This window comes from Mastomys coucha, unplaced genomic scaffold (genome assembly GCF_008632895.1).
Source record: "Mastomys coucha isolate ucsf_1 unplaced genomic scaffold, UCSF_Mcou_1 pScaffold4, whole genome shotgun sequence".
Taxonomy (NCBI): Eukaryota; Metazoa; Chordata; class Mammalia; order Rodentia; family Muridae; genus Mastomys; species Mastomys coucha.
Window position 1 is genome coordinate 56293662 of NW_022196910.1, and position 12893 is coordinate 56306554.

Sequence of the window (12893 nt, forward strand, 5' to 3'; positions counted from 1 at the left end):
GAGAGAGAGAGAGGGGATGGGAGAGAAGTTGTTGCAGAAGCCTTCTATATCTCCCACAAAATAGTTTTTAACTCACAGGAAAACTGTTAAGATAGCATCTAGAATTCCTGTTTACTAAACACTTTTTTACTCTATTACTCTATTAGTGACACTTGAAATTAATGTGGCATGTTCATCACTATTAATAAACTAACACATAATGTCTAACTAAAATCAAGATTTTGTTCAGAGTTCCTAAGTTTAAAAAATTATTTTATGTTTTGTGTGTATGGGTGTTTTGCCTTTGTATATGTCTGTGCACCATGTTCATGGCTGGTGCACTCAGAAGCCAGAGGAGGGCATTAGATTCCCTGGGACTGGAGTTACAGATGGTTGTGAGCTGTCATGTGGCTGCTGGGAATCAAGCCCACCCTATGGAAGAGCAGCCTATGCTCTTAACCACAGATCCATCGCTCCAGCCCCCAAGATTTCTTACTTCTCACTTAACACCCAAGACTCAACCCAAGACAGCACATTAGTTTCCCAGACTGTCTCTTTTGGTGATTTTGACAGCCGTGGGGAACACTGGGTAGGTACCCTGAGGGTACCTGTGCCTTCCGTTAGGGTCTGTGTGACATTTTCCTCATGGTTGGTGAAGACTATGGAAGAAGGGCTCAGATATTATGTTTTCATCATATTCTATTAAATATATGAACTTCAGCCGTTTACAGTGTTGATGTTGCTTGGTCCCTTGGCTGAGGTGGTGGTGGCCAAGTTGTTCTATGGTGTACAGTCCTTTCCTCACTTCTACTAGAAATTTGTACACAAACTCCACACTTAAGGAGCGCAGACTCGTTGTTCTCCACTTTGAGGTAGAGACCAGAAGTCAGCTTTGGATGCTTTTCTCAGTTGCTAGATAGTTTTTTGTTTGTCTGTTAACTTGACACAAGCTAGAGTTACCTGAGAAGAGGAAACTGTGATTGAGAAAATGACTCCAGGACTTCATGGCTTGTATGCAAATCTGTGTGACATTTTCTTAGTGATTGATGTGGGATGACCCATCCCACTATGGATGCTGCCACATCTGGACAAGTGGTCCTGGGTTGTACAAAAACCAGGGGAGTAAGCCAGTAAGCAGCATTTGTCTATGGCCTCTGCTTTAGTCCCTGTTTGAGCTCCCGTTCTGACTTCCTTCATGGATGGAGAGTGACCTGAGAACTGTAAGACACAATAACCCATTTCTTCCCTAAGTTGCTCTTGGTCATGGAGTTTTATCACAGCGACAGAGGGAGAGAGCAGGCCAGGTGATGGCGGCACACGCCTTTAATCCCAGCACTGGCGAGGCAGAGGCAGGCCTGGTCTATAGAGTTCCAGGACACTAGGAACTGTCTGATTCTGTCTTGAGAACTGAAAACTGTCTTAGTCAGGGTTTCTATTCCTGCACAAAACATCATGACTAAGAAGCAAGTTGGAGAGGAAAGGGTTTATTCAGCTTACACTTCCACATTGCTGTTCATCATCAAAGGAGGTCAGGACTGGAACTCACACATGGTTCGAACCTGGAGGCAGGAGCTGGTGCAGAGGCCATGGAGGGATGCTGCTTACTGGATTGCTTCCCATGGCTTGCTCTGAATGGCTTGCTCATCTTGCTTTCTTATAGAACCCAAGACTTCCAGCCCAGGGATGGCACCACCCACAAGGGGCCCTACTCCCTTGATCACTAATTGAGAAAATGCCTTACAGCTGGATCTCATGGAGGCATTTCCTCAAGGGAGGCTCATTTCACAGTGATAACTCCAGCTTGTGTCAAGTTGACACACAAAATCAGCCAGTACAAAAACTCAAGCCCAAACCAAACCAAACAAAAAAAAGATAGAAGGCAAACTGGTACCTAAGTGATTTGGATTTAATAAAAGGTAGTCTCCTACTCTGTAGAACGGTCTTGCTTCTCCAGCCTCCCAAATACTAGGATTACAGAGCTGAGCCACTATGTCTAGCTTGGAATTTTTCTTTCAAGACAGAGTTTCTGTACATAGCCCTGGCTGTCCTGGAACTTGCTCAGTAGATGACGCTGGCCTTGAACTCACAAAGATCCACCTGCTTCTGCCTCCCAAGTAACGGGATTAAAGATGTGCATTATCATGCCTAGCTCCAGCTTGGAATTCTTAAATATTCAAAAATATGTATTATTATTACTATTGTTTTATAACACCTTTTTTCAAACTTGCAAAAATAATAAAATAGCCCCATAAACATTCAACACCAGTTTGAATTCACCAATTTCTGCTTTCTCTCTCTTTCATATTCTAAGTTATTTGAAAATGTGTTGAAAAATATAATATTTTCTTCCTAAAATGTCAATATTAACTCATATTCTTTGAAAAGTATTGTCTGGCTGGAGAGATGGCTCAGTGGTTAAGAGCACTGACTGCTCTTCCAGAGGTCCTGAGTTCAATTCCCAACAACCACAAGGTGGCTCACAACCCTCTGTAATAACGGGATCTGATGCTCTCTTCTGGTGTATCTGAAGACAGCTATACCAGCTACAGCTTATGTGTATTCATAAACATAAAATAAATAAATTTACTTGAAATCTACTTGAAATTGATTTATTGAAATTTAAAAGTTCTGTTTTGATTTGTGAGCTAACTCTATGCAAAAAATAGGCATGATAGGATAGTTACGGTGCTTTTAACCATGTGATTGATCATACTTGTGTGTGTATGTGTGTGTGTGTGTCTGTGGAGGCCAGAAGAGGGCATAGCTCCCATAGATCTGAAGTAGCAGGTGGTTGAGAATTGTGTGGGTGCTGGGAACTGAATTCAGGTCTTCTGAAAGAGTAGCAAGTGCTCACCCCTATTAAGTCATCTCTTCAGTTTCAAACATATATTTTTTTAAAGACTATTTTTAGCACATACCTTTAATCCAAGCATTTGGAGGTAGAAGTAGGGAGATCTCTGTTAATTCAGGGCCCATCTAGCCTACATATTAAATTCTAGGGCAGCTAAGGCAGTATAATGAGATAGTCAAAAAATAAAATGAGATAAAACTTAAAAAGTCAAATTCTTTATTTTTAATTATGTGTATGTCTTTGTGAGAGTGTGCATATGTGTGTTCAGGAACCATTGTCAGTCAGACACAGGCATTGGTTGTTTTCTAGATTGCTTCCCATGAGCTTATGATACCAAATGTAGCATTGCTAACATAAAACTGATCACAGTGATGTCACAGGGAGTGCTGTGTAGTCACATTGTGACCAGGCAGTGAAGCACAGTGATGATACATGGGGGCACTGTGCTGGCACAACACAGCATTGGGATGACACACGTGGACACTGTGGATAATACATGTGGACACTGTGACTGACACACATGGATACAGAATGACACACGTGGACACTGTGGATGACACATGTGTACACTGTGACCGACATATGTGGATACAGAATGACACATGTGGACACTATGGATAACACACGTGGACACTGTGACTGACACACGTGGATACAGAATGACACACGTGGACACTGTGGATGACTCATACACACTGTGAATGATTTACATGGACACTGTGAATAATACACACATACACTGTGACTGACAAACCTGGACACTGTGAATGACACACGTGGATACTTTGAATGACTCACATGGACACCATGTGAATGACACACCTTGACACCATGTGAATGACACATGGACACTGTGACTGACATACATGGACACTGTGCATGACTGATGTGGACACTGTGGATGACACACTTGGATACTGTGGATGACACACGTGGACACTGTGAATGACTCAGTGGATACTATGCATGACTCACATGGACATTGTAGATGACACACATGGACACTGGGAATGACACACATGGACACTGTGGATGACTCACTGGATACTATGGAAGACACATGGACATTATGAATGACTCATGTGGCCATTGTGAATGACACACTTTGGGAACACTTTGAATAACTGACGTGGGCACTGTGAATGACACACTTGGACACTGAGCAATCACAACCCAACTGTCATGACAGAATGTGCTTTGTAAAGACACAACTGAACATTGCCATGTAGGAGAAGTTAAAGTTTCGTTTTAGTTTTAATTATGTGTTTGTGTGTAGGTAGTGAAAAATGTCTACACACAACATGTGTGCAGTGCAGGAAGAGACAAGAAGAGTATGTTGGACTTCTTGAACTGACTGTCCATGGGTCACCATATAGGTGCTGGCCACGGAACTCCAGTCCTCTGCAGGAACAACAAACACTTTTAACTGCAGAGCCATCTTTTTAGACCTCTGCTTGAAATCCTTCACAAACCTTCATGCCATAAAGAAGGAAATGACTCAAACAGACAACAGAGTACCTTCAATAGCAATGAAGAACATCCTTTCTTAACTAACTGACATATTGAAAGCACCTGCTATGTTTCTCTAGCCTTTACTCACTGGGCATCCTCTCAGGTCACCTCTGTCATGTGCCCTAGGGAATGCCATCTTTTCCGGCTGAGATCTAAAGAAAAATTTCCCATTTTTAATTTCAGAGGTGTTCAGATACTGTTTCTTTCAGCAGGTGGACGGTTAGTTAAACCCCTCAGTTGGGTTGGGAGTTCTCCCAGAATCAGCTTGTTAATTCAATAGTTATTTTTTTTTTTTTGGGAGGCTTACAAACCCTTGCTAGGACTGGGGAGTGCTATGGGTATAGTCTACTGGAAGGAGCCTGCCAGCATCTACAAGGTCTCCAGGCCTGGGAGAAAAGACATTTCCAGGAACAGAAGAATGCTAGGCTCCAATTCTGAGAGTGGGAAAGGCAGAAGACAGCCCATGGGGCAATGACTAGAAGTCCCACCTAGAGAAATGGCTTAGAGCACTGAGCTAATGAGCCCAACCATCTCCATTGATGCCTAGAGGAAGAGATTTATGTATGGCAGGCTCCTCCACATGTGGGTGTGAGGAGGCCCTGCCAGATCCAGGCCCAACAGCAGGGAGCTTATACTTAGGCATAAAGAAGAGGAAGCCAGTTCCTCCATCTTCCCCCCACTTTCCTCCCTTCACACTCTGAGAATCAGCTCTGCAGGGAATTGAACTGCCATGGTGTGCTCCAGGGAGAGGAACCCTGAGGGCTGTGTGGATCCATCTGCAGGTAAAAACTCCATAGCCCTCTGGTCCTCAATTCTATATTCCCGTCTCCTGCTATTGGTTTTTCCCCACACAATTTCTGCCTCTGGATGCACGCTCTTTTCTTCTTCTGGATTATTTGTTTCTGTCTGCTCACCCACTTTCTTGAAGGAAGCTGCTTTTGTCCCCAGTCTCTGCTCCTATTGCCTAGGTGAGTGGAACGAAGCCTGTCTGAACAACCCCGAAAGAGCAGGAAGATCTTTCAGGGTCTGGCTTTTCTTCCTCTTCCAGAGAGGTGTGTTTTCTGAGTTGGAGTCAGCAGCAGCAGCAGCAGCAGCAGCAGCAGCAGCAGCAGCAGCAGCAGCAGCAGCAGCAGCAGCAGCAGCAGCAGCAGCGATTTTCAGTAACCTCTTCATCATCTTCTTCAGTATCTTCCTCAGCATCTTCTTCAGCAAGCTGGGCTGCTCTCATGGACAGCTGTTCATCCTTACTGTTGCAGCCTTTGTTTACAGCTGGCTACTCCTCTGTGGCAGCTCTTGTTAATTTTTTTTTTATTCCTGGACTGCTTTGGAGACATGGGGGATGATAATGATACAGACATAACAGAGTTTGTTTTATTGGGGTTCTCGGGTTTTGGTTTTCTCCAGGGCCATCTGTTCTGGGGTGTGCTGTGTATCTATGTTGTTACCTTGCTGGGCAACTCTCTGATAGTCCTCCTTACGCTGGCGGACTCTGCGCTCCACTCCCCCATGTACTTCTTCCTGCGTCACTTCTCCGTGGTGGAGATCCTCTACACCACTACCATTGTGCCTCGGATGTTGGCTGACCTCCGGTCTTCCTGCCCCACCATCCCACTTGCCAGCTGCTTCACTCAGTTATATTTCTTTGCCCTTTTTGGCATTGCTGAATGCTGCTTGCTCACTGCCATGGCCTATGACCGGTATGCTGCCATCTGCTGCCCACTGCATTATACTACCCTGATGAGCCAGGGAACCTACACAGGCTTGGTGGGGGCCTCTTATCTTGCAGGCATCATCTCAGGCACTACTCACTCCATCTTCATCTTCACGCTGCCTTTCCGTGGGGCCAACACCATCCATCACTTCCTGTGTGATATCCTGCCTGTGCTGAGATTGGCTAGTGCAAGTACCTTCTGGGGTGAAGTGGGGAACCTCTTTGTCACCATAACTTTTATCTTTGTCCCCTTCTTATTGATCGTAGCGTCTTATGCCTGTATTCTTGCCACTATCCTTGGGGTTGCAACATCCCAGGGTCGTCAAAAGCTCTTTTCTACCTGCTCCTCCCACTTGTTTGTGGTCATACTCTTTTTTGGGACTGCAACTGTTGCCTACATGAGGCCTCAGGCTGATTCCTTTGGGAACACAGACCAGATTCTTACCTTGTTCTACACAGTTGTCACCCCTATGTGTAACCCTTTTGTTTACAGTCTGAGGAACAAGGAGGTCACAGGGGCCATGAGGCGGCTCATGAAGAGATACCTTTGGGGTCCTTGACCACACTCCACTATCTTACCAAGATCTTGTAGCTCAGAACCTGATTCCTGAACATTCACAAGGGAAAAGAGAATCTGAGACCTGTAGCCCACGGGGTGCATGCAGCCTGCGTATGGGTGTTTCATCCAGCGTGAATCTGAGACCTGTAGCCCACGGGGTGCATGCAGCCTGCGTATGGGTGTTTCATCCAGCGTGACTCTGAGACCTGTAGCCCACGGGGTGCATGCAGCCTGTGTATCGGTGTTTCATCCAGCGTGAATGTCCAAGACACATAGATTATTCAGAGCTCAGCTGCCGGGACCTGGTCTTAAGCCTTGACTGTGCTTCAGTGTAAGAGAAGAGCTGAGCAAACACACTGGAACATAGGCCAAGGAAGGCAGCTGAGAAGACCTGTGAAATTCCTGAGGAAGGCTGAGGCTTCTGTGGCTACCTGTGTTCTTGAGAGATTTGTCTTCCTGCTTCTCCCAGTGAATCCTTATTGTGAGCCTTTCTCCTTGACATCATTTATACCTGCTTGGGGGACAGGGATAGGGACAGGGACCAGGAGTGGCTGGCTTGGCTTGCAAGTTCAGCTCCTGAGTCTTGCTTGGTGGTGTTGTAGGCTTGGTCTATCCAGTTACTTGTCTCCTGACTGACCCCTAACACCTGGGATGTGTGCTGTACCTTGGCCTCAGGTAGAACATACATCCCTCTATCCCCTGGACTTTGGTTTGAAGTCTGACATAGCCCTAGATACTTGAAACCAACTAGTCACTATTTTCACCCGGTGTCCACGTTGGCTCTTGGTTGGATGGATCCAGCACATATCCCTTTTCTTGGAAACCCAGCTATTGCTTTTTCATGAACCCCTTTCAGCTGTTATTCAACACACAGGGAGTAGCAGAGGCAAGTGCTATAAATGAAGGCTTGAATACAGTGTTGAGTTTTCCAGTTTGTAAAAAGTAGCATTGCTAGTTGTAAGAAATTTATATACAGAGGAAAATATAACTATCAACAAAATGTTAATAATATCTATGAGGAATTACTGCCACCTGCTTTTGTTCATTTGCATAATGCATGTTTGCAAAAAATAAAAATAAAACTATATTCTCTAAACTGTGTTTTAACAGTTTCTACTTTATTGAACATTTGAACATTGTGCCATGACTTCTTGAATGTACCTTCAAAGTCTCTGTCATATCCTACAGTGTGGGTATATTGTAATTTTAAGAAACGCCTTGTCATTGCAGCTAATTTTGTCATGGACATTGACATAAATGTTCTCATATACATCTTTGTATTTACCTACACTTTCTCCAGCATGCCTTCCAGAAACAGGATTGCTGAGTAAAATGTTTCTGAAATACTTTGCCACTAGACTTTTTATTATGTTTTATAACCCAGTTGAGAACCCCTCCCTGCAAATTTTAGGGCTGGAAAGTCATGTAAGGGTCAGGAAGGACTTGAGATTAGATGGCTCGGGAAAAGGAATGAGGAGGAAGGTATAGACAGATATTTTGATAATTTATTTATTTATTTATTTTATGTATGTGAGTACACTGTCACTCTCTTCAGATGCACCAGAAGAGGGCATTGAATACCATTACAGATGACTATGAGCCTCCATGTTCCCATTACAGATGTCTGTGAGCCTCCATGTTCCCATTACAGATGGCTGTGAGCCTCCGTGTGTGTTGCTGAACTCAGGATCTCTAGAAGAGGAATGTTCCTAACTGCTTAGACACCTCTCTAGCCACTTGATATTTTTTAAAGAAAGATTTATTTATTATTATATCTAAGTACACTGCAGCTGACTTCAGACAGACCAGAAGAGGGCATCAGATATCATTATGGGTGGTTGTGAGCCACCATGTGGTTGCTGGAATTTGAACTCAGGACCTTCGGAAGAATAGTCAGTGTTCTTAACCACTGAGCCATCTCTCCAGCCCTGATATATATTCTTTTAAGGTAGGAAGAGTAAGATAAATGTGAGTGACTTTCCTTCAGTTGACCAAGGATGAGGTGAGACATAGATTAGCAATGCAGCAAGATGCCTGAAAATTTGACCCAAAGATCTACTTTCAGATAGACTCAATGTCTGATCAGTAAGAACACAAAGCAATCTTACAATGAGGCTTTCAGATATTGGAGGTGTTGAGACACTGGGATTTCCTGAGGGCTCCACAGAAATGTGGCGATCATCAGTTTCTGTTCCCTTATTCATAGACATAATTGTCATTTATCTGCTGTCATGTCACATTCAAGTATCTAAGCTGACAGATACATAGTGTATTCTAGACTTTCTGGCATTTTTTCTCTCTCTGGCATTTATTATTATTCAACACGACACTAAGATGGTATGAGTGGATATGAAATGCTTTTCATCATTAATCAAGAATTTCCAACATTATCAGTTTTTGTTGTTGCTCTTTTGAGATAGGATCTCACCAAGTAGCTTTGACTGGCCTGGAACTTGCTATGGAGATCAAGCTAGCCATGAACTCACAGAGAATTCACCTGCTTGTGCCTCTCAAATACTGGGATTAAAGATGTACCTTACATGGCTTCCAATTAGCTATTTTTCAGGTATAAAATCTAATGTAAAAATTATGTTTTCAGATGTAAGTTATGTTTGGGAACTATTATATAAAACAATACTTAAACTATTACACAATATTTGACTATTAAATAAATCAATGTTTAAACACTTTTCTAGTGGCAAATATTTTAGTTTCCTTATAATTATGTGGTGAAAATTGCAACAAAGTTTTCTATGGAGATAATTTTCCAAGCACCATCTCAAATTAACTTTGGTTTACCCTGATGTACAGCCCAAATGTTAGTCATGATATAAGGAAGGCTGGAGGTCCTGCCTTGAGCTGTGTCTCCCAGGCAGCATTCCAGGAACACCCCACACTTATCAACCATCAACCTTCAACACACACTTCAACAGATATTTTCAAATCTTAATAATTATTCACATTATATATTTCTGTTGGTTTGTTTCCTGTTTTCTCCATTCCTCCACTCCACCCTGCACTGAATCCCAAGAGCACAGGGACTTTAGCAGTTAGTTTGTGATGTCAGAAGCATCAGCAACCCCAGCCCCCGACCCTCTGAAGCGGCCTTGACTTCTCTCTGAGTCTTTGGCTCCATGGAGCTGTGCATCAAAGTGCAGCTGCACAATCGCTGTTACTTTTTCCCTGACAGGGTCTTGCTATGTGGCTATGTAGCCTAGGATGGTCTTGAACTCGTGTCAGTCCTTTTGTTTTAGTCTTCCAAGTGCTAGAATTATAGGAATGGACGCTGCATCAGGAGGTGATTTTGTCTCTGAAGTTCAGTGTTCTCCACTGGTCCATATTATTCTCTCCACTTGTCCCTCTCACTCCAAATGATCAATATCACCATGCTGTGAAACACTGTGATCAATTTTCAGTCTTTATTTTCCTCAACATCTCAGCATTATTGACATCAGATCCCTTGCCCATCCTGGAAACTTTCTTTAGCATTTATGACTTCTAAACACACAACTTTGGACTTGGTCTCTATTTGTAGTTTTAACTATTTCCCTTTAGACACTGTAGACTGAAACTATTTCCCTTTAGATGCTGTAGACTGAGTTCCCCCTTACCATGACTAATGACTGTTCTTCTCTCAACCTTCCTCCATCCAGTATGTGACCAATTGTCATTCAGTTTTTCAGACAAAAGTCTGGTCATCTATATAAATGTATTTCTTTCCTCATCATCTCTTCTGACTCAAAACTTTAATGCCCAAGGGCTGGACAGATACCTCAATGGTTAAGAGCACTCGTAGTTCTTGCAGAGAACCTAATTACCCACATCACCTTACAGACCTGTGTGACTCCAATTCTAGAGAGTCTGACACTCTTTTCTGGCTTCTGTGGATACTCACATGGATATGCATAAACAGATACACAGACATATAAAGTAAAAGCAAAATGAATCTTGAAAGAATTTCATTTTCATCACCTTCCTGTAAATTAAATTCCTAGAACAAAGTCCCACTTCTGTTGAAGATTCTTCAAGGCTGATTGATTAAAGCTTTGCTGTTGTGGAATGTGACCAGTGTCACATTGTCTTGGCCTCTCTTTGGGTCCCTTAATAACCATCCATGCCCATCTCTGTCTGGCCTAAAATCCTGTGACTAGCAGGTAGAACCTTTGGTATGTATTCTTAGTAGATCATTGGACATCAGTCCAAAAGCTGAATGTTATCAGACAGTATCTGAAACCCATGGCAGACCGCTCCATGTTTGAATGGAAGCTGTCCACTGGCTATCCTTAACAGCATACTTGTGACTTGTTTTGTTTTTGTTTTTGTTTTTTTTGTTTTTGTTTTTGTTTTTGTTTTTCAAGACAGGGTTTCTCTGTGTAGCCCTGGCTGTCCTGGAACTCACTCTGTAGACCAGGCTGGCCTTGAATTCAGAAATCCATCTACCTCTACCTCCCAAGTGCTGGGAATAAAGGCGTGTGCCACCACTGCCCATATGACTTTGTTTTGTTTTGTTACTAATAAAAGCTCATGTAACCACTTTCAAAGAGCAACCTGAATCCATCCATGTTCCTGGGCCATGGTCACTCATATTTGGCTCCAAATAAATTGTCTCTTACTCTTTTGAGGAGTCTTTTATTATAGCAGTCTCTCCTGCTTTAATTATCCCAGGATCAGATACTAGAAAGTCTTAGATCCCAGAATCTAACAAAATAGCCTGCTTGCCCCTCCTTGCCCATCTTTTCCCATGAGAACTGTTGTAAAACACTTGGCTGGCAGAGAGAACCTTAGCTGAGGAATTGCCCCCACCACACTAACCATTGGACAGTCCTGTGGGGCATTCTCTTATTTAGTGATTGATGGGAGAGAGCTCAGCCCATGGTGGGTGTGTCATCCCTGGGCTGGTGGTTCTGAGTTCTATAAGAAAGCTGGCTGATCAAGTCACGAGGAGCAAACCAATAAGCAGTATCCCTCCATGGCTTCTGCATCAGCTCCTGCCTCCAGGTTTCTGCCCTATTTGAGTTCCTGCCTTGATTTCTTTAAGGGATGGACTATACTATGGAAGTAGAAGCTAAAATTAAGCCTTTCCTCTCTGGTTGCCTTTGGTCACAGTATTTATCACAGCAACAGAAACCCTGAAACATTTCCCCATATTTCTCTCTTGTTCCAAGTCTCTAGATAGTCCTTGATACTTTCCCTGCTCAGTGTGGAGTGGCTCAGCATGGTGTGGCCAAGCATGGTGTGGCCCAACATCATGTGACATGGTTCCCTTCCTGGGGACTGTGAGTAGCAGACAGTGACAATTGTCTTCTGACCCACTCCCCTTACCACATTTGGATAATAATATCTACATTTAGAAACCATTGTTTTTGTGTGTCCATGCTACTTCATTGTCTTCCACTTTAGGATCTTACGTGTATTGCTCTCTCTACCTGCAAGCTCTTTTTTTTTTTTTTTTTTTTTGTGAATTAAGATAAACTTTATTGTTTCTGAAAACAATTTCTTTATTTTTAAATTAGCATACAAAAGAATGGGTTTCATGATACAGTGTTCAGATATATGCTGTTTCACTTTGCTTATATTGTCCACAAGTTTATATTTAAACCTTCAGGTAAGTTGATATTATTCAAGTCTCAGGTCACATTCTACCTCATTAGAAAGAGCTTCTTGAATATCTCTCAAATATGACCACATGGTGACCACTCTTTTGTATTGTAGGCATGCTACTGTGCCCTGTGTAATGATTGTCTGTGTATTGTTCAAATGCTGATTTCTATGCCCCTAGATCTGGTTGTAGACCTTATTTTAAGAGTCTTCTCTCTCAATGTGAAAAGGAAAATAAAAGTTCAGCACGAGTTTGCCCGCGTAAGCCTGGGATTGAAAGAGTTAAATTTGAGAGGATTACCGAAAACCACAGGGGGCCAGGCCTGTGAATACAAATTAAAGTAGAGAGGAGCAAGCTGTTAGGTGTCCTAGGGACTGATAGGTCAGGGAGACATAAACCACGGAGATAGGGCAAAAATGCAAGGACATGTCCGGCCCAGGCGCCCAGGCCGCGAGGATGCGCTTGATAGGACACTGAGTAATGGGCCATCTGATCCTCTTAGAGATAGCTAAAGGTCAACTAGAAACCTTGAATAGCACTCCCCTTTGACTCCCCTTTTTAGGAATTTTCAACTCTAATCTGCACGAACTACATTTAAAATAACCAATCATGTATAGCCACACTGATTCCTTTGTTCCCTCGAGCCTTTTTCCTATATAAGCCCCTAACCCCTGTGCCTGAT

At 43.0% G+C, this 12893-nt stretch overlaps 1 protein-coding gene across 1 annotated transcript; it reads left to right on the plus strand.

Annotated features, from left to right (window-relative positions):
• The first annotated feature begins 5614 nt into the window (after positions 1–5614).
• Positions 5615–6665, plus strand: LOC116076230 (olfactory receptor 9). The gene has a single exon (XM_031349906.1). The coding sequence runs from the start codon at positions 5675–5677 to the stop codon at positions 6611–6613; it is 939 nt and encodes a 312-aa protein (XP_031205766.1). The 5' UTR covers positions 5615–5674; the 3' UTR covers positions 6614–6665.
• Positions 6666–12893: the final 6228 nt, after the last annotated feature.

Coding starts and splice junctions, on each gene's coding strand:
- LOC116076230 (XM_031349906.1), top strand. CDS start 5,675: ATGGGGGATGATAATGATACAGACATAACAGAGTTTGTTTTATTGGGG.